This window comes from Ranitomeya imitator, chromosome 8 (assembly GCF_032444005.1).
Source record: "Ranitomeya imitator isolate aRanImi1 chromosome 8, aRanImi1.pri, whole genome shotgun sequence".
NCBI lineage: Eukaryota > Metazoa > Chordata > Amphibia > Anura > Dendrobatidae > Ranitomeya > Ranitomeya imitator.
Genome location: NC_091289.1, coordinates 50,259,433 through 50,286,128, shown reverse-complemented (window position 1 = coordinate 50,286,128; position 26,696 = coordinate 50,259,433). Strand labels below are relative to the sequence as shown.

The 26,696-nt window shown below is 42.4% G+C and overlaps 1 protein-coding gene across 2 annotated transcripts in view; it reads left to right on the top strand.

Annotated features, from left to right (window-relative positions):
* Positions 1 to 26,696, top strand: part of GRAP2 (GRB2 related adaptor protein 2) — a 331,850-nt gene that overhangs the window by 220,473 nt on the left and 84,681 nt on the right. For both annotated transcript variants that reach the window (XM_069736901.1, XM_069736902.1), the window contains exon 3: positions 14,729 to 14,820. In XM_069736901.1, coding sequence (XP_069593002.1) covers positions 14,729 to 14,820 — 92 coding nt within the window. The remainder of the gene's footprint in view (positions 1 to 14,728; positions 14,821 to 26,696) is intronic.

The following is a 26,696-nucleotide window of genomic DNA, read 5'->3' as shown; positions in this document are numbered from 1 at the left end:
GGTGACCACTGTAGATGTCTAGGTGATGGTCCTATTTTGTCCAGACGCGTGCCAACATGTCCTCATATACGGACTCCACTTTTTCAGTAATGTGTTATCTCTGCTCGTTCAGATCCTGTGGCTGAAGGACACAGATACACTGAGTCTAGGGATGAGCGGACCCATGGAACCACATTGAAAACATTGAGGACCCCAAATTTTCAGCTAGAAAATTCTCTTTCTCTCTTTTGCTCTCTTCTCCAAGACGTCTTCCAGAACTTCGAATATTCCGTGTTCAGTGTTCGGCACTTAGCACTGAACGCTTACTGCCCGGTACGAACGCCAAAGTTTGAAGTTCAAGCTCACTCATCTCTAACGCATGCCTTATGGTAGCCTCACAGAAAAAGGCACACGGTGTTAGATCTGGAGATTATGGAGGCCAACACAACATTGGGACATGGCCTAGAACAATGCATCACTGAAACAGTAACATCCATATCTGAGGATATGCTAGCACACATCTGGACAAAACTGGACCACCACCTAGACATCTGTCATGTCATCAATGGAAAATACTTTGAACAGTTATAGTGTATGGATAAAGCATGTTAATGTGTCTATTCATGTTAGTACCTTTGTGCTACGTTCGCTCAGTTATGACTACCGAGTCTATAATTTCACACCATTCTTTTTTAATATCCCTGTATAACACTACCATAGATTTAAAGGAGTTGTCCAATACTCAGACAACCCCCTTCTCAATTAATATGTTGAGAAGTGTTTGTCTGAATATTGGACAGCCCCTTTAAATTTGACATGTAAAACTAATCTACTATATAATTGTTAAAGGGTCACTTCCATCTTTCTTTCTGTCTTTCTGTCTGTCTGTTTGTCATGGAAATCCCGCGTCGTTGAGTGGTGGCTGCCGCCAGGCCGCGACCAATCAGCGACGGGCACAGTCTGGCCGAGGAATTCGCCCCTTTCCTACTCTCTGTCAGTGCCACCTCCAGTCAGCGCTCACACAGGGTTAATGGCTGCGTTACACCACGTTATGCCGTGGGTAACGCAGTCCGTTAACGATGCTATTAACCCTGTGAGACCAACTTTTTACTATTGATGCTGCCTATGCAGCATCAATAGTAAAAAGATCTAATGTTAAAAATAAGAAAAAAAAATCTATATATATAATTGCCTACGGGGTTTTTCCGTCTGTCTGTCTGTCTGTCTGTCTTTCTGTCTGTCTGTCTTTCTGTCTGTCTGTCTGTCCTGGAAATCCCGGCTCTCTGATTGGTCGAGGCCGCCAGGCCTTGACCAATCAGAGACCGGCACAGCATCGACGTAAGAATTCCCGCGTCTCTGATTGGTCGAGGCCGCCAGGCCTCGACCAATCAGCAACGGGCACAGCGACGATGATGTCATAAAGGACGTAGACATCCCGCGTCTCTGATTGGTCGAGGCCACCAGGCCTCGACCAATCAGCAACGGGCACAGCGACGATGATGTCATAAAGGACATAGACATCTCACGTTTCTGATTCAGCGACGGGCACAGTATCGACGTAGATGTCATAATGGTTGCCATGGCGACGATGATGTCATAAAGGTTGCCTCAACCAATCAGCGACAGGCACAGTCTGCCGCGAATTCTGGAATCATCATTGTCCATATACTACGGGGACATGCATATTCTAGAATACCCGATGCGTTAGAATCGGGCCACAATCTAGTCATTATATACTCACCCTCCGGCGCCTTTCCCGCTTCTCGCGACGCTCCGGCCCATGCATTGCGGTTTTGCGAGACCGCTAAGTCATCTGGGCAATTTCGCAATGCATCGCTGGGAACAGAAGCTGGCGGCCGCATCGTGCACATAGGGACAGCTTCGCTGGACGCTGGAGGGTGAGTATATAACTATTTTTTATTTTCATTCTTTTTTTAACAGGGATATGGTGCCCACAGTGCTGTATAGTACTTGGGCTGTGTTATATACTGCGAGGCTGCTATATACTACGTGGGCAGTGTTATATACTGTGTGGCCTGTGTTATATACTGCGTGGGCAGTGTTATATACTACGTGGGCAATTTCATATACTACGTGGGCAGTATTAAATACTATGTGGGCTGTGTTATATACTACGTGGGCAGTGTCATATACTACGTGGACTGTGCTATATACTATGTGGGCTGTGTTATATACTATGTGGGCAGTGTTATATACTATGTGGGCAGTGTTATATACTACGTGGGCAGTGTTATATATTGCGTGGGCTTTGTTATATATTATGTGCCTGTGTTATATACTACATGGGCTGTGTTATATACTATGTGGGCTGTGTTATACAGTATATTACGTGGGCTGTGCTATATATTACGTGGGCTGTGTTATATACTATGCGGCTGTGCTATATACTACGTGGGCAGCGTTATATACTAAGTGGCTGCTATATACTAAGTGGCTGCTATATACTACGTGGCTATGCTATATATTACGTGGCTGTGCTATATACTACGTGGCTGTCTGTGTTACGTGAGCTGTGTTATATACTGCGTGGGCTGTGTTATATAGTACGTGGCTGTGCTGTATACTACGTGGCTCCTATATACTACATGGCTGTGTTATATACTACGTGGCTGCTATATATTACGTGGGCTGTGTTATATACTACGTGGCTGTGTTATATACTACGTGGCTGCTATATACTACGTGGCTGTGCTATATACTATGTGGCTGTGCTATATACTACGTGGCTGTGCTATATACTATGTGGCTGTGCTATATACTACGTGGCTGTGCTATATACTATGTGGGCTGTGTTATATACTACGTGGCTGTGCTATATACTACGTAGATGTGTTATATACTACATGGCTGTGCTATATACTATGTGGGCTGTGTTATATACTACGTGGCTGCTATATACTACGTGGCTCCTATATACTATGTGGCTGTCTGTGCTACGTGGGCTGTGCTATATACTATGTGGCTGCTATATACATACATACATATTCTAGACTACCCGATGCGTTAGAATCGGGCCACCATCTAGTATGTCATAAAAGTGTTTTGGAGCTACTGTTACGGTATAGGTGGGTCTACTTACAGTAAAGGGAAAACTGTGAAGGATTTAAAGGGTACTTGTCAAGTTGAGTAATGCAATTAACCTGTAGAAACAAGGTTAATCTGCAGGTTAATGTAGATAGGATCTGGTACTGAGAGTGCGGCACCCAGGAGAAAATGATTTTTACTCTTCCCTGGAGCTGCCGGCTTTTTTACATAAAGGTAAACCGGCATGGCTACAGTTACCACACACAATACTGAGATTGGTGACTTACACACCTGGCATTTTGACTGACAGCAAGCTCTGCACTGATGCACTGCCAAGCCGGCTGCCAGTCAAAGTGTCGAGGTGTGCTTACAGTAGCTGCCTCGGCACACCTGTATTACTGAGAGTCAGGAACTCACAGGAGGAATTTGGATATGTCATAAATTTACGAAACTGGAATATTGGAGTATCTTCTGCGTCCCTAACAAACAGACAATTCACGCATGTGTTCAGGCTGTCTAACAACCACAAATCATACAGCCGCAGGAACTCGAACATAATATACATGCACGCCCAAGATGCTCGTGTAACACCCAAATGTGCTCAGATAAGATGATAACCAAGCATGTTAGCTCATCACTAATGGGCACCTTTAGTGGGCTTTTCAGAGGCTAACTTAAATTTGACCAACCTTCTGAATGTACCATATTAAAAATCTAAAGCTAGAACCCAAGCACAGATTAAAGAGGAGAAATACCAGACAAGAGATCAGTATAATAAAATTAATTTTTATTTTTACATATGACAATAAGGCAAATCACAATAAAAAAAAGTTAAAACCGTAATGTGCACACAACAGGGTACATAGAAAAAATAATATTTAAGTTATATAATAAATAAGAGCCCTCAAGGTAATTTAGTATAAAATCATACAAATCTGATAAAAAAGCAAGTGTAAGTGTATAAAGTGTCCAAATAAATAAATATATAAGTACATATGTACTCAATGTGCAAAAATTACAATAAAGTGTCAAAGTGAATGAATATGAATATAGAGGCACATCAGTACTCAATATGCAAAAAATGCAATGTGAATACAAAATCCAATGAAAGCAATCTAATATATAAGTCTGGAATAGGTGTTAAGCAAAGACTGCCAATGAAAATGTACCAGAATATATACCATAGTATACAAAATACCTCGAGGGGTTAGAGTCCCGTGTGTGCAAACGCACCCCGACGCGCGTTTCGGTTTTACTTTATCGCTTATCTCAGCAATATGAAAATATGTCTTAACTGAAGACATATTTTACCTATGAATTGAGAGTAAAAGATCAGTCCATGGAGAGAAATATGTCGATTTCTCTGATAAGATATATTACAAAGTTCCTTATTTTCATGTGTTTATTAAATAAAAACTAAAACGAAGTTAACTCTTTACATGTTTGGACAATTTGATCATGAAATTATAACACTTATTGAGATCAACACAGCCTGGCAATGGGCAATGAGAATATTAAAAATCTTCTTGCATTCCCCAAGAATTATAATTTTTAATAGTCAGCCCTGATTATTGCCCATTTTTTCCTCAATTATTCCCTGATTTTTTACAACTATCAAACAGAGGGGGAAATAAGTTTTGTACAACATAATGATCCAATGATTATCAGTGGGGTCGCGTTGTGACCTGTGTGGCTGTTGGATATTGAGTTGGAGGGTCACAAGTTGCATGTAATTTTGCCAGTTAGATAGTACCTATTGTTTTATCTTTTAGTCATTATCTAGTTCCTTCCTAACATTTGTGGCAGATCAGTGGAAGTCTGGATTCCAAGACTCTCAAAGATTGCTCAAAAATCGTTCCGAAACGTGCTGCTCAGCAGGCAGAGGTGCTGATCTACTGCATGAGTTTATGCACAGGGAGATGTAAGGGTTCAATAGAAAGTCTATTACCTAGAGAGCAAAGTTGTGCATTGGCTCTTAGAATTCTGCACACACCATACATCTCCCTATGTTTGCACTCATGCAGGAACTCGGCACTTCTGCCTGCTGAGCAGCACGTTGCGGAACAATTTTTGAGCAACCAGGTTGGTTTCCTGACTCGTTCACTGAACAATCTCCTGCAGAAATTCTGAAGGGACTAAATGTTAAATCATAAAATGATAGGTATCTTTTAAGACTGCGGCTAGACAGTAACGTGTCTCGCGTGCCATGAAGATTGTGATATTGCATATGGCATCAAATCCAATTTTAGGCCATAGACTTGCGTTGTGAACTGCAACCCACCACAACTGCAATTCAATCAAAGCAAAAAATACAACTCTAGTGGATTTTGAAGAGCAGGTCTCCAGTCACACATGACTTTACTCCAATAGAGTAAGTTACATGCTACCTGTCTGCAGTTTGACTGTTGTTTTAGTGCAACAGCAAGTTGCATAAATGTCTTTAGTTGTGCTTGTTTCCTGGAAGAAAAAACGTTTATTCTAAAAAAAAACAAAAAACGTATTCGTTATCCATGGAATAAGGGATGACCTGCTGATCACTGAGGTTCTGGGCAACAGGGAACTTCAGCGATCCCAAGATGGGGACTTTGGGTCCCCATTGTTAATGGAGTGGAGGTGCGCATGCTCGGCACCTGCTCCGTTTATTCTATAGGACTGCTGGATATAGCACTCTGGCAGTCCCATAGGCAATAAATACAGGACTTCAAGGACTGTATCCAACTCATTTCAAGTTCTACAACACAAACACATCTAATATCAAAGTGACCACAACATATGTGAGAAACAGCTGGTAACAATTCTTTAGTGCTGTGCTGTCAAAAACACTATCTGTAATCTTTATTCTGTGTATTATGGCCATCTCTCCCTTTCTCTGTGTTAAGCTGTGAGCCTCTTCTCATTATACAGATTTGACCCTAAATGGCTGATGCATTCCCTGCCACTGCTTTTATACAGCCCATTCTGATTCGTTGTGTTAAACCATGTGATGTTATAGCTGCAAGGCACTATGATGAGACTCGCTTGGCCGCACCAGTGGTCACAAGGGCCATTTTCGATTTGGTGTAATCTTCCATGTTATGTAAAATAGAGGCAGGTATTTGGGGGATCTGAACCCCTGATCTCAGGATCACTGGGGGTCCTGCGCTTATCTAGTTATCCCTTATCTTTTTGGGGAAATAACTCTTTAATCTTAGGCAACTCCAATTATGATCTGAGTGATCACTGTTGATCTTTTCCGCCTTTATTCAGCTATAATAATGTTTTTGTCTCTTACTTGTCATTTACATTTCTGTGTTAGACATGTCTTCTGGAATATTCCAGTCTTCTGCAAGTCCTCACATTTACCTCCCATTTTTTTTAGACAATGAGACACTCAGTAACCAAACTGCTTTAATTTCCCAAGACAGAGACGAGTTCAAGATTGTTCTCTCTTTCTAAAATGTTTTAAACAAATACAATTTCAGGTTATACCCTCCTTGCGCCTTTTTCTTCCCAGGAGAGCACAGCAATGTATAGCTGCAGGAATAAAATGAAATTGCCAGCTTCTCACCTCTCCATCCACGCTCTGAAAGCTTCAGTCAATTAACATAGAGACAGAAACCTTGGTGTAATCCACAGAGGATACAGATAAACTGGCCTTGCTGTTATTCTGTGCTTGGGGAAGGTAACTTAATAGGGTTTTTTTATTCTGCCATTCAGTTATCTAAGACCAGGGTGGAACAGGGACCAGTATGCTGATCCATTAGACTAAACACAAATGCGCTTGTTATTTCTCAACCTGTTTTATCCAGCAACTGACCCTGTTGTGTCTGCTAAAACCCACACGCTATTAGCAAAGTATTTTATTCAAAGCTAAAAATTTGTTAATATCTCTCCTCCAGAAGGTCTGCAAGATGTCTTGACAATGAGCGCAGGTTTGTGGCCATATACAATTGCAATAATAGAAGTAATAGAGATCTGTTTGTCAAAGAAAAGGTTATCACATCTCGCTCTACCAGAAATAGATCAGAATCCATATATTCGGTAGGAAATGACCCTCGGTTTAGAAGCTGCAGATGACAGAAGCTTGGTTCCACGTGACCTTCCCTTTTTGTTTGAACTTTCAACTTCTTTTGAGATTACTTATCTGCAAAAAGGAAAATTTCTATCAGGGAATGAATGTTGGTGTATAAAATACTTATACTACAATTACAACCTCAGTCAAAGCTTTTATTGTCACATTTTCAAAAGTATGCTGGACCTAATGCACCTGTAGGACATAGGTGTCATCAATGAAGTCTAGGTAGGGATTTGTCTTTTGATCCAAGTGTTTCCCGATGTGTCTTCTCTTTGGCACTATCACTTGTCCTTAGCAGCAGGGAAGTGGTCCCGCGGTGTCTTCTCTTTGGCACTATTACTTGTCCTTAGCAGCAGGGAAGTGGTCCCGCGGTGTCTTCTCTTTGGCACTATTACTTGTCCTTAGCAGAAGAGAAGTGGTCCCGCGGTGTCTTCTCTTTGGCACTATTACTTGTCCTTAGCAGCAGGGAAGTGGTCCCGCGGTGTCTTCTCTTTGGCACTATTACTTGTCCTTAGCAGAAGGGAAGTGGTCCAGAGGTGTCTTCTCTTTGGCACTATTACTTGTCCTTAGCAGCAGGGAAGTGGTCCAGAGGTGTCTTCTCTTTGGCACTATTACTTGTCCTTAGCAGCAGGGAAGTGGTCCAGAGGTGTCTTCTCTTTGGCACTATCACTTGTCTTTAGCAGCAGGGAAGTGGTCCCGCAGTGTCTTCTCTTTGGCACTATTACTTGTCCTTAGCAGCAGGGAAGTGGTCCCGAGGTGTCTTCTCTTTGGCACTATTACTTGTCCTTAGCAGCAGAGAAGTGGTCCCGAGGTGTCTTCTCTTTGGCACTATTACTTGTCCTTAGCAGCAGGGAAGTGGTCCCGAGGTGTCTTCTCTTTGGCACTATCACTTGTCTTTAGCAGCAGGGAAGTGGTCCCGCGGTGTCTTCTCTTTGGCACTATTACTTGTCCTTAGCAGCAGGGAAGTGGTCCAGAGGTGTCTTCTCTTTGGCACTATTACTTGTCCTTAGCAGCAGGGAAGTGGTCCAGAGGTGTCTTCTCTTTGGCACTATTACTTGTCCTTAGCAGCAGGGAAGTGGTCCAGAGGTGTCTTCTCTTTGGCACTATCACTTGTCTTTAGCAGCAGGGAAGTGGTCCCGCAGTGTCTTCTCTTTGGCACTATTACTTGTCCTTAGCAGCAGGGAAGTGGTCCCGAGGTGTCTTCTCTTTGGCACTATTACTTGTCCTTAGCAGCAGAGAAGTGGTCCCGAGGTGTCTTCTCTTTGGCACTATTACTTGTCCTTAGCAGCAGGGAAGTGGTCCCGAGGTGTCTTCTCTTTGGCACTATCACTTGTCTTTAGCAGCAGGGAAGTGGTCCCGCGGTGTCTTCTCTTTGGCACTATTACTTGTCCTTAGCAGCAGGGAAGTGGTCCAGAGGTGTCTTCTCTTTGGCACTATCACTTGTCTTTAGCAGCAGGGAAGTGGTCCCGCGGTGTCTTCTCTTTGGCACTATTACTTGTCCTTAGCAGCAGGGAAGTGGTCCAGAGGTGTCTTCTCTTTGGCACTATCACTTGTCCTTAGCAGCAGGGAAGTGGTCCCGCGGTGTCTTCTCTTTGGCACTATTACTTGTCCTTAGCAGCAGGGAAGTGGTCCCGAGGTGTCTTCTCTTTGGCACTATTACTTGTCCTTAGCAGCAGGGAAGTGGTCCCGCGGTGTCTTCTCTTTGGCACTATTACTTGTCCTTAGCAGCAGGGAAGTGGTCCCGCGGTGTCTTCTCTTTGGCACTATTACTTGTCCTTAGCAGCAGGGAAGTGGTCCAGAGGTGTTTTCTCTTTGGCACTATCACTTGTCCTTAGCAGCAGGGAAGTGGTCCAGAGGTGTCTTCTCTTTGGCACTATCACTTGTCCTTAGCAGCAGGGAAGTGGTCCAGAGGTGTCTTCTCTTTGGCACTATCACTTGTCCTTAGCAGAAGAGAAGTGGTCCATTTGATGGTGCCATCTTCTCACTTTCTATAACCATTTATACTATTTCATATTAAAGATTAGTCAATCTTTTGGAATTTGAATTCTCCAGCTTTGACAAATTTGTCCCCAACAATTTGATTAATGACAAATCTATTTGTGGGGAATCGCTAGTACTTTAATTGCCTTGAAAACACCTTTATAACAGTCTGATGACTTCTAGAACTCTATCCAGCTAATTTCAACCTCTGTACCACAAGCAAATCCTTAGTAATATCAAAGTGACTACAACATATATGACTATGAAATCAGCAGGTAACCATTCTTCAATAAAGTGCTGTCACACACTACGTGTAATGTTTATTTAGTGTTTTATGGCTGTCTCTTCCTACCTCTTTGGCTAAGCTGTGAGAATCCTCTAACTATTGAGATTAAAGCCTAAATGGCTTGTGCATTTCCTGCCTCTGCTTTTATACAGGCTATGATAGCCCATCATGATTGGTTGTGCTAAACCATGAGATGTTCTAGCTGCAAGACATTATGATGAGGCCCGCCAGGATGCACCTGTGGTCCAGACAGCCATTTCTCGCTTGTGTAATATTGCATTAAAAAAGAGGCGGCATTTTTGGCGATTAACACAAATTGAATGGCAAATATTTCAAATTAGCTGAGTCCAGAAACTTTTGTAAAAAATTGGACATGAATTTGATTCATATAGAATCTATTCACTCCTCTCTACTTCATTTGCATTGCTAAAATTTACTTAGCATAATAAAGTGTAACCTGCAGTGTCACAGATGGAAAAACAACTGAATGCTGAGGAAACTATTAACCATAATATATTTAGCAGATGTCACAGATGGCAAAACACAAAAAGCTGGCATAGTGGGAATAATATACAGTATTTCCAGCATTGTGTACTTAAAGGAAATCTGTCTGTAGCATTTTACTAAGTAAAGTACAGACAGGGCCATATTGGCGCTCTTATACTTATTAAAATGATACCTCAGGTGAAAAATCCATCGTGTAGATTTTCTTTAAATTTTTTTACGTTTCATATCTTTGTGCATGGGGCGGGACTGTGGGCGGGACTATGGGTGGGGTCTTCAGATGTGTTCCGTCCACCCACTGTGTCTGGGTGTTTTCTTCTTCTTTATTTAAAATTTTCTAGCCATTAGATCAATCTGGTGAAACTCGGCTGGCTACTAGTACTAATGGTGGGCTTGAGTAAAATGGCATCAGTGACAGTGAGCAATCTTCAGTCTGCAGCCGCCAGTGCCATTGTCCTGAAAACTTCAAAGAGCTCTATCTGCGCAAGCATCACTAGAGGCTAGGATGGCGCTGGCGTGAAATTTTAAATAAAGAAAAAGAAAGGACATTCAAACACAGGGAAGGGTACAGAACAAAGCTGTGAAGACCCTACCCATAGTCCCACTCACAGGACCACCCCGATGCACGAAGATATGAATACAAGGAAACTTCAAAGATTAAAGAAAATCTACAAGATGGATTTCTTCACCTGAGGTATCATTTTAATCAGTATGACAGGGCCAATATGGCCCTGTCTGTACTTTACTTAGTAAAGTTTTTTGCTCCCCTTCTTCCCCAAGCCATAACTTTTTATTTTTTGTGTCAAAATGGCCATGTGAGGGCTTGTTTTTTGCAAGACAAGTTGTACTTTTGAACGACACCATTAGTTTTAACATATTGTGTACTGGAAAATGGGAAAAAATTTCAAAGTGTGGTGAAACTGCAAAAAAAAAATGCAATACCATAGTTGTTGTTTTTTTTTATTTACCAGGTTCACCAAATGCTAAAACTGACCGGCCATTATAATTCTTCAGGTCATTACAAGTTCATAGACACCAAACATATCTAGATTCTTGTATATTTAAGTGGTGAAAAAAATTCCAAAGTTTGTTAAAAAAAAATTGCACCTTATTCCGATACCCGTAGCGTCTCCAGTTTTAGTGATCTCGGGTTGGGTGAGGGCTTATTTTTGCACGCCTAGCTGCTGTTTTAATGATACCATTTTTGTACAGATGCCATTTTTTTAATCGCCCGTTATTGCATTTTAATTAAATGTTGTGGCGACCAAAAAAACGTAATTCTGGCGTTTTGACTTTTTTCTCATTACGCTGTTTAGCAATCAGGTTAATTCTTTTTCTATTTTGATAGATCAGGCGATTCTGAAATCGACAATACCAAATAGTTTTGATTTTTTTATTGTTTTATTTTGAATAGGGCGAAAGGAGGGTGATTTGAACTTTTTTATTCTTTTATAGTTTTAAAAACATATTTTTTACTTTTTGCATGCTTCAATAGTCTCCATGGGAGACTTGAAGCTGACATAACCCGATCGGCTATGCTACATAGAGGCAATGATCAGATAGCCTGTATGTAGCAGAATTGCTCACTTGCTATGAGCGCTGACCACCAGGCGGCGCTCATAGCAATCTGGCAGTAACAACCATAGAGGTCTAATGGAGACCTCTGACTGTCATTCCAACTCATCAGTGACCCGCGGTCATGTGACACGGGTGCCGATGGGTGGGATTTCTGGCGCGCTTGCCGAAAGCTTGTGTTAAATGCCGCTGTCAGAGTTTGACAGCAGCATTTAACTAGTTAACAGCCGCAGGTGGATCACAATTCCACCCACTGCTGTTAGAGGCACATGTCAGCTGTTCAAAACAGCGTTGGAACCCACATCAAAGGGAGGAAGTCTGACATCGGTGTACTATTACGCCCAATATTGGAAAAGAGTTAAAGTAAATATATCTATAAATGACTATAAATATGACTGTACATTGACTGTATGTCATCCCAAAAAGATTCTGTACCCAGAAAACTGCATTTATAATGTTTATTTTGAGCTAATACTGTTTTTACAGTATTGCACCATACTGCCAGCAAATTCCAAGGGAAAAAAAATCAAAATGAGCATATACCTTATAGTAAGTAAATAAGTAAATAGTAATAGTACATTTAAATAATGTAAGGTACTTAATGAACACTATATTGATCAAAAAGCATAAAAGCCATCCCACTGCAGCAAGGTGTACCCAGTCAGGACGGTCCTAACCTGTCGCCTTAGCTTGTGTCAGCGGACCTCTATGTGAAAAATGCCAGAGCAAGCAAGAAGTCCAAGTCTTCAATCACCTGTGCATGGGAAGCTATATAAATGAAATGCCTATCTCAGAAAAGGGGGTCATGCCGTTGTTTAGTCTGTTATGATCTGGTGGCCTAGGAGCAGCATGAGACGGACTCTAGAGAAGGTGGTCCCTGTAGTGACCGCAAACCCTGAACCTAGCAGCGCAACTAGAAGTAGCCGTGGGGGGTACCTAACACTCCCTAGACCCCTCGGCACAGCCTAAGATCTAACTACCCCTAAAGACAGAAACAGGAAACCTATCTTGCCTCAGAGAAAATCCCCAAAGGATAGATAGCCCCCCACAAATATTGACTGTGAGAGGAGAGGGAAATAACATACGCAGATATGAAATCAGATTTTAGCATAGGAGGCCATACTAGCTAAAAAGAAAGAATAGAACAGAGTACTATGCGGTCAGTATAAAAACACTAGAAAATATCCACCGCAGAAAATACGGATCACCACATCTGACTAAAGACATGGAGGGTATATCTGCATCTCCAGAGAAATAGCTAGGCTGCAAAAAATCCTTCACAGACTAAGCTGGACAAGACAAAAAATGAAAATGCACAGAACTATAAGGTCCACAGCAGGTGGACAGCAAAAACAAAGCCAGGACTTATCTTTGAAGAAAAGCACAGCAAACTGGAGAGACCAGCAGGGAAGTGAATCCTTCAAGAACAATGGACAACTGGCAGGGACTAAAGGATCCTGCAAAGCTATATACCCCAGTCAATTTTGCAATTAGTAGATACACCTGTCCACTCCTGCAGTCCAGGCACAACTGCATTACCCTCTACAACCACCGGAGGGAGCCCAAAAGCTGAATTCACAACATTAGTCCAGTAAATTTGAATTTCAAAATAAATGTTTATCTCCCCTAATGACCAAACATAATGAGTAACCTTTTTATTTGATGCCTCATTTGAATCAAAAAACAGGTATGGAAGAAGTAGTGTGTTGAACATTAATATACAGGTTCTTCTCACAAAATTGGGATATCATCAAAACCTTAATTTATTTCAGTTCTTCAATACAAAAAGTGAAACTCATATATTATGTAGAGTCATTACAGAGTGATCTATTTCAAGTGTTTATTTCTATTAATGTTGATGATTATGGCTTACAGCAATGAAAACCCAAAAGTCATTATCTCAGTAATTTAGAATACTTTATAACACCAGCTTAAAAAATGATTTTAAAATCCAAAATGTTGGCCTACTGAAATGTATGTTCAGTAAATGCACTCAATACTTGGTCGGGGCTCCTTTTGCATCACTTACTGTATTAATCCGGTGTGGCATGGAGGCGATCAGCCTGTGGCACTGCTGAGGTGTTATGGAAGCCCAGGTTGCTTTGATAGCAGCCTTCAACTCATCTGCATTGTTGGATCTGGTGTCTCTCATCTTCCTCTTGACAATGCACCATAGATTCTCTATAGGGTTAAGGTCAGGCGAGTTTGCTGCCAATCAAGCACAGTGATACTGTTGTTTTTAGACCAGGTATTGGTACTTTTGGCAATGTGGACAGGTGCCAAGTCCTGCTGAGGAATGAAGTTTCCATCTCCAAAAAGCCTGTTGGCAGAGGGAAGCATGAAGTGCTTGAAAATTTCCTGTTAGACGGTTGCGCTGACTTTGGTCTTGATAAAACACAGTGGACCAACACCGGCAGATGACATGGCTCCCCAAACCATCACTGATTGTGGAAACTTCACACTTGAACTCAAGCAGTTTGGATTGTGGCCTCTCCACTCTTCATCCAGACTCTGGGACCTTGATTTCCAAATGAAATGCAAAATTTACTTTCATCTGAAAACAGCACCTTGGACCACTGAGGATCAGTCCAGTTCTTTTTCTCCTTGGCCCAGGTAAGACGCTTCTGGAGTTGTCTATTGGTCATGAGCGGCTTGACACAAGGAATGTGACACTTGTAGCCAATGTCCTGGATACGACTCTGTATGGTGGCTCTTGAAGCAATGACTCCAGCAGCAGTCCACTCCTTGTGAATCTCCCTTAAATTTTTGAATGGTCTTTTCTTAACAATCCTTTCAAGGCTGCGGTTATCACTGTTGCTTTTGTGCCTTTTTCTACCACACTTTTTCCTTCTACTCAACTTTCCATTAATATGCTTGTCAAGTCAGCAGTCTTCCCCATGATTGTGGAGCTACTGAAACAGACTAAAGGACCGGTTTAAATGCTTAGGAAGCCTTTGCAGGAGTTTTTTGTTAATTATTCTAATTGACTGGGATAGTGACTTTTGGGATTTCATTGGCTGTAAGCCATAATCATCAACATAAACAGAAATAAACACTTGAAATTGATCGCTCTGTTTGTAATGACTCTATATAATATATGAGTTTCACTTTTTGTATTGAAGAACTGAAAAAAATTAACTTTTTGAAGACATTCTAATTTTGTGAGAAGCACCTGTATGTTAGTCTATGGTTAAAGCATTTTTATGTAATTGAAGTTTTTTACTTGCATTTTTGCTGTGTTAGGTTTTTCTTATTGAAATAACATGGGAATTCTATGTATATCATATATTCATTTCTCTCAACAGATCCTTGGTGCAGATGATAACTGGTTCAAAGCAGAACTAAGGGGCAATGAGGGATATGTTCCAAAAAACTACGTGGAAATGCAATCGCCAAGGTTTGTAGTGTTTAGCAGTACATCCCACGTGCGCACACAGACAGTTGACTATAATGAATTAAAGGATAAAGGGAACCTGTCATATACATCATACTTCCTGGACCAGGGGCAGCATTAATAAGAGACCAGCTCCTGCATTATAAATATATACAGTCCTGTGCAAATGTTTTAGGCAGGTGAGGACAAATGCTGCAAAATAAAATGCTTTAAAAAAATAGAAGGGTTAATATTTTATTTTTATCAATCAACAAAAAGTAAAGCGAATGAAATAAAAGAGAAATCTTTTGCCTTTAAAATAGCATCAATTCTTCTAGATACACTTGCACACAGGTTTTAAAGTAACTCGTCATTAAAACTGCAGCTCCTCAGACATTTGGCATTCTGTGCACCTGGAGCAAGTGAATAGGAAACCATAATAATTTTTTGCTTTATGTGAGCAGGGCACAGGTGCACACCCTTAAAACACAGTGAAAGCAGCTTCAGATAATAACAGATATCTGTACCCAATATACAAAATATATCCTACTGAAATAATATCCATGCTCCTGAGCACTAAAAACAAAAGCTCAAGGTGGATAGAAATCGGTACTGTGCCGATAATAATACAAGCAGAGGCAAAAGTTGTACCCCAAATACAGTTATATGAAAAAGTTTGGGCACTCCTATTAATCTTGTTTTGGTTTTCTAACCTCAGTGAGCTTTGAACTTCATAGCCAGGTGTATGCGATCATGAAAAAAGCTACAAATTGGCCACTTGCAAGTTGTTCTCCTGTTTGAATCTCCTCTGAAGGGTAGCATCATGGGCTCCTTCAAACAACTGTCTAATGATCTGAAAACAAAGATTATTCAACATAGTTGTTCAGGGGAAGGTAACAGAAAGCGGTCTCAGAGATTTAACCTGTCAATTTCCACTGTGAGGAACATAGTAAGGAAATGGAAGAACACAGGTACAGTTCTTGTTAAGGCCAGAAGTGGCAGGCCAAGAAAAACATCAGAAAGGCAGAGAAGAAGAATGGTGAGATCAGTCAAGGACAATCCTCAGACCACCTCCAGAGAGCTGCAGCATCAACTTGCTGCAGATGGTGTCACTGTGCATCTGTCAACTATGCAACGCACTTTGCACAAGGAGAAGCTGTATAGGAGAGTGATGCGAAAGAAGCCGTTTCTGCAAGCATGCCACAAACAGAGTCGGCTGAGGTATGCAAAAGCACATTTGGAGAAGCCAATTTCTTTTTTGGAAAAAGGTCCTGTGGACTGATGAAACCAAGATTGAGTTGTTTGGTCATACAAAAAGGCGTTATGCATGGCGGCCAAAAAACACAGCATTCCAAGAAAAACACTTGCTAACCACAGTACAATTTGGTGGAGGTTCCATCATGCTTTGGGGCTGTGTGGCCAATGCTGGCACCGGGAATCTTGTTAAAGTTGAGGGACGCATGGATTCCTCTCAGTATCAGTAGATTCTTGACAATAATGTTCATGAATCAGTGACAAAGTTGAAGTTATGCAGGGGATGGATCTTTCAGCAAGACAATGATCCAAAACACCAATCCAAATCTACTCAGGCATTCATGCAGAGAAACAATTACACTGTTCTGGAATGGCCATCCCAGTCCCCAGACCTGAATATCATTGAACATCCGTGGGATCATTTGAAGAGGGCTGTCCATGCTCGGCGACCATCAAACTTAACTGAACTGGAATTGTTTTGTAAAGAGGAATGGTCAAGAATACCTTCATCCAGGATCCAGGAACTCATTAAAAGCTATTAATGAGGAAGAGACTAGAGGCTGTTATTTTTTGCAAAAGGAGGATCTACTAAATATTATTGTCACTTTTCTGGTGGGGTGCCCATACTTATGCACCTGTCAAATTTTGTTTGAATGCAGATAGCACATTTTCTGTTAGTACAATAAACCTCATTTCAAGACTGAAACATTACTGCGTCCAACAGTTATTAGATATATGAAACTGAAATAGCTGTTGCAAAAAAACAATTTTTATAAAACATTAAGCTTAAGATGAACTTTTTCATATAACTGTACATAATGCAGTAACCACCAGGGGCAATTCATCCACTAATATCACAAAGGGTATATGCAGACAATCCGGAAGAGGCAGCCCTGCAGTCTATTGAATGCAGGTGAATCCGCATGTGATCACTGAACCGTGTGGATTCACCGTGTGCAATACATTCTATGAGTAAATTTTCTCTATTTGCCTATAGAGCTAAATCCTTCATAGTTCTTGCATGTACTTGCATAGCTTCCATAGTTATCAACCACAGGGACATCCTAATTTAGTTTCCACCAGCATCGCTGGTTTAGGCTAAAATGTCCAGATTGCACGGTCAACATGCAAGAAGTAAAGCGAGTCCTAAGCATGTGACGTCACCGCTAACTCTCGAGCCTTTACTGGCCAACAAACAGTAATAATCCAATGCCTTTCAAAAGAACATTAATTTCTTCCTCAGGGAATCTTTTCCTCATCATTCGAGTATACCTTTTATGTGGTTTCTTACACAAGCTTGCTACTTGTGCTACTTGCACTTGAATAGTTTCCCATACACCTTGTGCTTTTCTTTTTAGTGTTTAAGCCCAAAGATGGTATTAGATTACGATATTGAAAGGTGGCTGCGATCATTAGAAGCCAAGGTTAAGACCCCAAATCATCAAAGCAATTTCACCAGAATTCCAGCTAAAGTTGCCTTGTAAAGTCTCCAAATTTTTGCGCAACACAGAGTTGCACAAAAACTTAGCAACTTCTGGCGTTTTCACACCAGTTTCACTTAACTCCACCAAAATGAGTGGAACTGGGGTCGGACGTCACAGCTCGCCTAATTCATTATGGGCTGTGATATTCCTTACACCAGGAATCTTACTCCAGTTAAAGCCTTGAGTAAGATTTATGCAGTGGCACCCAGAGGCGCAGAAAACTCATCATATGGTCCTGATTCATTAAGAGGCATGTTAAATTGGTTGCCTAAGATTTTTTCAGGGAGGCAAATCCACCAGATTTATTAAGAGGAAGACGCTTCAGGAAACACGGGCGTGTTTTTTTTCTCCTGAAGTGGTTTTTTTTCCCACCTTTTTTTGGTCCTAAGACTTTAAAAAAAAAAGTTTATTGTCTATTCAGCATTTTTGTGGTTTATTTTCCACTGATTAAAAAAATGTAAAGAAATTGTCTCCATTCAGCAATGAAGAAACCACTAGCTGTTTTTCAAGCAAACATGTTATCAAAATGCTGAAAACATCTTATAGAGCCTTCCCATGGACTTGCATTGGACAGTATAGACTACAGCTAGTGATGAGCGAGTATACTCGTTGCTTGGGTGACCTCTAAGTATTTGTTATTGCTCGAAGATATGGTTTTTATCGCCTCAGTTGCATGATTTATGGCTTCCAGATACGCTGAAGACATGTGGGAATTCCCTAACAAACAGGCATTCCTCACATGTATTTAGCGTATCTGGAAGCCGTAAATCATGCAACTGAGGTGATGAAAACTATATCTCCAAGCAATAACAAATACTCGGAGGTCACCCGAGCGTGCTCGGGAAAACCTGAGCAACGAGTACACTTGCTCATCACTAATTAGAGCATCTAATAGACTTAATATGTGCACATGTGGTTTTTACGTAAAAATGCCTATGTTCATTCTTTTTAGTGTTTTCTGGAGATTTTTTTTCTGGTGAGTTTTGGGGCAGAATCCACATGAAAAAACATTGGGTTCACTTACCCTTAAAATTTAGCAACACTATGAAGAACGTAGATGGTATGATGCAATGACCCATATACCTGTATGCTTTCTTCACTAACGAGTGGTAGTGTTACTGGGATACCATGACAGAGAGTGGACTCCTCTATTTCAGGTGTCAGAAGATAGCAGCATTTGGCTACACGCACAACTGAACTGATTGGATCTACTTTCTAGTTAGCTGTGCAACTTTTTCTTTTTCTTTTGTTGCAAGAGTTAAGTTCTGTTTGTCTCATAAACCTTTTCATCCTGTCTTATCTCAGCTGTTCTGATTTGTCCACTCCCCTCTGGTATAAGTGCTCACCTCTTAGCTTGGGTAGTGGCCAGTGATAATGTCGTGCTGGTGGTTGTAGACCCTCTGTGTGATGGACCAGGCTTTCCCCAGAGGGGTGGGGCTTAGTGCCTATTGGGTATTCACCAGCCCTCTGATGGTGAGGTGAGACTTGAGATGGCTGCTGGTAGATATCAAGCACCGCTCTGGGGTAGTCAGACGGCGCATGGCAAGATGGATGGGAATGGGACCACTGCCACTATGGAAAGATAAGGGAGCAACCTTTGAAATTTGCCCTGTGCAACCCTGAGCTCCTTGACTTTCCTAGACAGGTTTTTTCAAACCGTGCAGCAATCACGTTCCTATTCCTGTCTTACCCTAAGCATGGCCCTGGCTAATGCATGGGGCAGCAGGAACATTAGTCCTGCTCTATGATCTAAACACAAAGGAAAACAGAGAAGAGTAAAAGAAACAGCAATGACTCAATACACACCCAGACTACAGAAAGGTATAAAGTGAAAGGGAGGATTAGGAAAACCAAGTGGGACATAAAGAAAAGCAAGACACCAAACAAACTTCCAAACAGCAATCTCCAGAGACGACTCCTAGACAACTTTTCTTTGCACAGCTCAGACCTCTATACCGATAACGAGATATAGAAAGCTATGAGTGGCCACTACCCAAGTTATGAGGTGAGCACTTATACCAGAGGGGAGTGGAGAAATCAGAACAGCTGAGACAACCAGGAAGGAAAGCTTTAGGGGACAAACAGAACTGCTTAACACTTGCAACAAAAGAACAAGGGAAATCTGCACATCTAACTGAAAAGCAAAGTAGATCCAACCATTGCAAGCATGCATGTACCCAAACGTTGCACTCTTCTGACCCCTGAAATAGAGGAGACCACTCTGTCATGGTATCCCCGTGACAAGTAGCAGGTCTAATAATCTGCTCTATTCTCCAATGTGCAGTGAATGTAATGAGTGAATTATTTCCTTTGGTTCATCAAAAGCAAATTACCAGCACATCAAATGCATTTTATCAATTTCTCCTAATAGCTAATAAATTATATAGGTCAAATGCGAAAATGAGGTGAGCTAATTAACTTATCTAATTTCTCATACACTTGTCTGATACCTGTATAATTAAAAACTGGAAAAAAATCCTGAATGCAAAAAGAACATTCAAAATAGGGTTTTGTGGGAAGGAGTTACTGTGTCATCGTGTGGCTAGTGAATGGTAATATTTACGATAGAAGAACATACTTGCGAGTGGCATAGTGTTGTGAATTCTGTGGCTGAGTTCACTTCTGTGGTCACAAGTGGTATTGCAGTCTCTGGGCTTCCTCCCTCAGGTGTTTTGGTGAGCTCGTTGGCTGCCTTGCTATTTAGCTCCACCTGAGTCTGTCTTCCTTGCTCCTTGTCAATGTTCCAGTGTTGGATCTGAGCTACTGCATCTTTCCTTGGGCCTGCTGCTCTGCTAGATAAGTGCTTCTAGTTTGTTTTCTGTTTTTTCTGTCCAGCTTGTTATTATCTTTTGCTGGAAGCTCTGAGAAGCAAAGGGGTGCACCGCCGTGCTGTTAGTTCGGCACGGTGGGTCTTTTTGCCCCTTTGCGTGGTTTTCGTTTTAGGGTTTTTTGTAGACTGCATAGTTCTCTTTGCTATCCTCGCTCTGTCTAGAATATCGGGCCTCACTTTGCTGAATCAATTTCATTCCTACGTTTGTCTTTTCATCTTGCTAACAGTCATTATATGTGGGGGCTGCCTATTCCTTTGGGGTATTTCTCTGAGGTAAGTCAGGCTTGTATTTCTATCTTCAGGCTAGTCAGCTCCTCAGGCAGTGCCGAGTTGCATAGGTAGTGGATAGGCGCAATCCACTGCTGCTTCCAGTTGTGTGAGGATAGATCAGGTACTGCAGTCTACAGAGATTCCACGTCTCAGAGCTCGTCCTATTGTTTTGGGTTATTGCCAGATCTCTGTATGTGCGCTGATTACTGCACGCTGTGTTGCCTGATTGCCAGCCATAACAGTACAAGGAGCCATTCAATGATTTCCAATAGAGGGAAAAAAGAAATCCTGACATCATTTTTTTTTCTTAGCTCTGTCTTCAGTCTTTTTTTTCCCCTAGACATTAGAGTGCTTCAGGACACAGCTGTGGACATGGATATTCAGGCTCTGTGCTCCTCAATGGATAATCTCGTTGTAAATGTACAAAAGATTCAAGATACTATTGATCAGAAATCGATGCTAGAACCAAGAATTCCGATTCCTGATTTGTTTTTTGGTGACAGAACTAAGTTCCTGAGCTTCAGAAATAATTGTAAGCTATTTTTGGCCTTGAAACCTCATTCTTCTGGTAATCCTATTCAACAGGTTTTGATTATTATTTCTTTTTTGCGCGGCGACCCACAGGACTGGGCGTTTTCTCTTGCACCAGGAGATTCTGCATTGAGTAATGTTGATGCATTTTTCCAGGCGCTGGGATTGCTTTACGATGAGCCTAATTCAGTGGATCAAGCTGAGAAAAATCTGCTGGCTTTATGCCATGGTCAGGATGATGTAGAAGTATATTGTCAGAAATTTAGAAAATGGTCAGTACTCACTCTGTGGAATGAATCTGCACTAGCGGCTTTGTTCAGAAAGGGTCTCTCTGAAGCTCTTAAGGATGTAATGGTGGGATTTCCTATGCCTGCTGGTTTGAATGAGTCTATGTCCTTGGCCATTCAGATCGGTCGTCGCTTGCGCGAGCGTAAATCTGTGCACCATCTGGCGGTATTGTCTGAGAGTAAACCTGAGCCTATGCAGTGCGACAGGACTATGACTAAAGTAGAACGGCACGAACACAGACGTCTGAACAGACTGTGTTTCTATTGTGGTGATTCTACTCATGCTATTTCTAATTGTCCTAAACGCACTAGGCGGTTCGATAGCTCGGCCGTTATTGGTACTGTACAGTCCAAATTCCTTTTGTCCATTACCTTAATGTGCTCTTTGTCATCATATTCTGTCATGGCGTTTGTGGATTCAGGCGCTGCCCTGAATCTGATGGATTTGGATTATGCTAAACGTTGTGGATTTTTCTTGGAGCCTTTGCGGTGTCCTATTCCGTTGAGAGGAATTGATGCTACACCTCTGGCCAAGAATAAGCCTCAGTACTGGGCCCAGCTGACCATGTGCATGGCTCCTGCACATCAGGAAGTTATTCGCTTTTTGGTACTGCATAATTTGCATGATGTGGTCGTGTTGGGGTTGCCATGGCTACAAACCCATAATCCAGTATTGGATTGGAACTCTATGTCGGTAACCAGCTGGGGTTGTCAGGGAGTACATGGTGATGTTCCATTTTTGTCTATTTCGTCATCCATTCCTTCTGACATCCCAGAGTTCTTGTCGGACTTTCAGGATGTATTTGAAGAGTCCAAGTCTGATGCCCTACCTCCGCATAGGAATTGTGATTGTGCTATCGATTTGATTCCTGGTAGTAAATTCCCTAAGGGTCGTTTATTTAATTTGTCCGTACCTGAACACACCGCTATGCGCAGTTATGTGAAGGAGTCCCTGGAGAAGGGACATATTCGCCCATCGTCGTCACCATTGGGAGCAGGGTTCTTTTTTGTAGCCAAGAAGGATGGTTCGCTAAGACCGTGTATTGATTACCGCCTTCTTAATAAGATCACTGTTAAGTTTCAGTATCCCTTGCCATTGATTTCTGACTTGTTTGCTCGGATTAAGGGGGCTAGTTGGTTTACTAAGATTGATCTTCGTGGTGCGTATAATCTGGTGAGAATCAGGCAGGGAGATGAATGGAAAACGGCATTTAATACGCCCGAGGGTCATTTTGAGTATCTGGTGATGCCGTTCGGACTTGCCAATGCTCCATCTGTTTTTCAGTCTTTTATGCATGACATTTTCCGTGAGTATCTGGATAAATTCTTGATTGTTTACTTGGATGACATTTTGATCTTCTCAGATGATTGGGAGTCTCATGTGAAGCAAGTCAGAATGGTTTTCCAGGTACTGCGTGCTAATTCCTTGTTCGTGAAGGGATCAAAGTGTCTCTTCGGTGTGCAGAAAGTTTCATTTTTGGGGTTCATCTTTTCCCCTTCTACTATCGAGATGGATCCGGTTAAGGTTCAGGCCATCCAGGATTGGACTCAGCCGACATCTCTAAAAAGTTTGCAGAAATTCCTGGGCTTTGCTAATTTTTATCGTCGCTTCATCTGTAATTTTTCTAGCATTGCCAGACCATTGACCGATTTGACCAAGAAGGGTGCTGATTTGGTTAATTGGTCTTCTGCTGCCGTGGAAGCTTTTCAGGAGTTGAAGCGTCGTTTTTGCTGTGCCCCTGTGTTGTGTCAACCTGATGTTTCTCTTCCGTTCCAGGTCGAGGTTGATGCTTCTGAGATTGGTGCAGGGGCGGTTTTGTCACAGAGAGGTTCTGGTTGCTCAGTGTTCAAACCATGTGCTTTCTTTTCCAGGAAATTTTCTGCTGCTGAGCGTAATTATGATGTGGGCAACCGAGAGTTGCTGGCCATGAAGTGGGCATTCGAGGAGTGGCGTCATTGGCTTGAGGGTGCTAAGCATCGCGTGGTGGTTTTGACTGATCATAAGAACCTTACTTATCTTGAGTCTGCCAAGCGCTTGAATCCTAGACAGGCCCGTTGGTCGTTGTTTTTTGCTCGTTTTGATTTTGTGATTTCATACCTTCCGGGCTCTAAAAATGTGAAGGCGGATGCTCTGTCTAGGAGTTTTGTGCCCGACTCTCCGGGGTTATCTGAGCCGGCGAGTATCCTCAAGGAAGGAGTCATTGTGTCTGCCATCTCCCCTGATTTGCGGAGAGTGTTGCAGAAATTTCAGGCTAATAAACCTGATCGTTGTCCGGCCGAGAAACTGTTCGTCCCTGATAGGTGGACTAGTAAAGTTATCTCTGAACTTCATTGTTCGGTGCTGGCCGGTCATCCAGGAATCTTTGGTACCAGGGAGTTGGTTGCTAGATCCTTCTGGTGGCCATCTCTGTCACGGGATGTGCGTGCTTTTGTGCAGTCCTGTGGAATTTGTGCTAGGGCTAAGCCCTGCTGTTCACGTGCCAGTGGGTTGCTTTTGCCCTTGCCGGTCCCGAAGAGGCCTTGGACACATATTTCGATGGATTTCATTTCTGACCTTCCCGTTTCTCAAAAGATGTCTGTCATTTGGGTGGTCTGTGATCGCTTTTCTAAAATGGTCCATCTGGTGCCCTTGGTTAAATTGCCTTCCTCCTCTGATTTGGTGCCTTTGTTCTTCCAGCATGTGGTTCGTTTACATGGCATTCCTGAGAATATTGTTTCTGACAGAGGTTCCCAGTTTGTCTCGAGGTTCTGGCGAGCCTTTTGTGGTAGGATGGGCATTGACCTATCTTTTTCCTCGGCCTTCCATCCTCAGACTAATGGCCAGACCGAACGAACCAATCAGACCTTGGAAACATATCTGAGATGTTTTGTTTCCGCTGACCAGGATGATTGGGTGTCATTTTTGCCGTTGGCTGAGTTCGCCCTTAATAATCGGGCCAGCTCGGCTACCTTGGTCTCTCCATTTTTCTGCAATTCTGGGTTCCATCCTCGTTTCTCTTCAGGACAGGTTGAGTCTTCGGACTGTCCTGGTGTGGATAATGTGGTGGACAGGTTGCAGCAGATCTGGACTCAGGTAGTGGACAATTTGACCTTGTCCCAGGAGAAGGCTCAGCTTTTCGCTAATCGCAGACGCCGTGTGGGACCCCGACTTCGTGTTGGGGATCTGGTTTGGTTATCTTCTCGTCATATACCTATGAAGGTTTCCTCTCCTAAATTTAAACCTCGTTTTATTGGTCCGTATAGGATTTCTGAGATTCTCAATCCGGTGTCTTTTCGTCTGACCCTCCCAGACTCCTTTTCCATACATAATGTATTCCATAGGTCGTTGTTGAGGAGATACGTGGCACCTATGGTTCCATCTGTGGAGCCTCCTGCCCCTGTTTTGGTGGAGGGGGAATTGGAGTATATTGTGGAGAAGATTTTGGATTCTCGTGTCTCTAGACGGAAACTCCAGTATCTGGTCAAATGGAAGGGTTATGCTCAGGAAGATAATTCCTGGGTTTTTGCCTCTGATGTCCATGCCCCAGATCTTGTTCGTGCCTTTCATGTGGCTCATCCTGGTCGGCCTGGGGGTTCTGGTGAGGGTTCGGTGACCCCTCCTCAAGGGGAGGGTACTGTTGTGAATTCTGTGGCTGAGTTCACTTCTGTGGTCAAAAGTGGTATTGCAGTCTCTGGGCTTCCTCCCTCAGGTGTTTTGGTGAGCTCGTTGGCTGCCTTGCTATTTAGCTCCACCTGAGTCTGTCTTCCTTGCTCCTTGTCAATGTTCCAGTGTTGGATCTGAGCTACTGCATCTTTCCTTGGGCCTGCTGCTCTGCTAGATAAGTGCTTCTAGTTTGTTTTCTGTTTTTTCTGTCCAGCTTGTTATTATCTTTTGCTGGAAGCTCTGAGAAGCAAAGGGGTGCACCGCCGTGCTGTTAGTTCGGCACGGTGGGTCTTTTTGCCCCTTTGCGTGGTTTTCGTTTTAGGGTTTTTTGTAGACTGCATAGTTCTCTTTGCTATCCTCGCTCTGTCTAGAATATCGGGCCTCACTTTGCTGACTCAATTTCATTCCTACGTTTGTCTTTTCATCTTGCTAACAGTCATTATATGTGGGGGCTGCCTATTCCTTTGGGGTATTTCTCTGAGGTAAGTCAGGCTTGTATTTCTATCTTCAGGCTAGTCAGCTCCTCAGGCAGTGCCGAGTTGCATAGGTAGTGGATAGGCGCAATCCACTGCTGCTTCCAGTTGTGTGAGGATAGATCAGGTACTGCAGTCTACAGAGATTCCACGTCTCAGAGCTCGTCCTATTGTTTTGGGTTATTGCCAGATCTCTGTATGTGCGCTGATTACTGCACGCTGTGTTGCCTGATTGCCAGCCATAACAGCATAGTATTTGATGCGATGCCTCCACCGTGCCTGTTCCACTGCTAAGTGTGTTTTGACTTCTCTGTTATTAGCGTGATTTCATTATCCAGGTAATGTTCTCATTTAAGTGGTAATTTCACACTGCTACAAACAAAAGGCAATCTAAAAACACTGAATGTTTTTCTGGATTTCATTATAAACATTTTTTTTCAAATGGTTACTCCTAATAGGCTACTATTAGTATAGCAGTAAACAAGATATTATACAAGTGGCTAAATCCTATTCCATGAGGATGAAAACAATCAGGATTTGTTTTCTATATCGCCGAAGACTCCACTTTCAATAGGATACCAGGACTTGGTTTTTACAAAATACACACCTGAAGGTGGCTGCATTGTGTGGCTAATAAAGTCTTGTGCACAGGAGCGTCACTATAGCGGGAGCAGGGGTTGCAGTTGCACCCAGTCCCTGATACGTAGGGGATCCCATTGGTCTCATATGAGAAGACCAATGCTGTTAAAACCCATGATAGTTGGGATCCATGTTGGAGATTCTGCATTGGGGCACACAAGCTTCGACTGCCTTTTCCAACAGGAGTCAGGATGACTGCGAGCAATAAACTCATCTACTTTGGCTATTCTCATTGCAAAAAAAAACTCATATGTCCATACACACAGGTTCTACTCACAAAATTAGAATATCATCAAAAAGTTAATTTATTTCAGTTCTTCAATACAAAAAGTGAAACTCATATAGAGTCATTACAAACAGAGTGATCTATTTCAAGTGTTTATTTCTATTAATGTTGATGATTATGGCTTACAGCCAGGGTCGGACTGGCCCACCGGAGAACCAGAGGATTCTCCGGTGGGCCCAGGCACTGACACCTGCTGGCATATT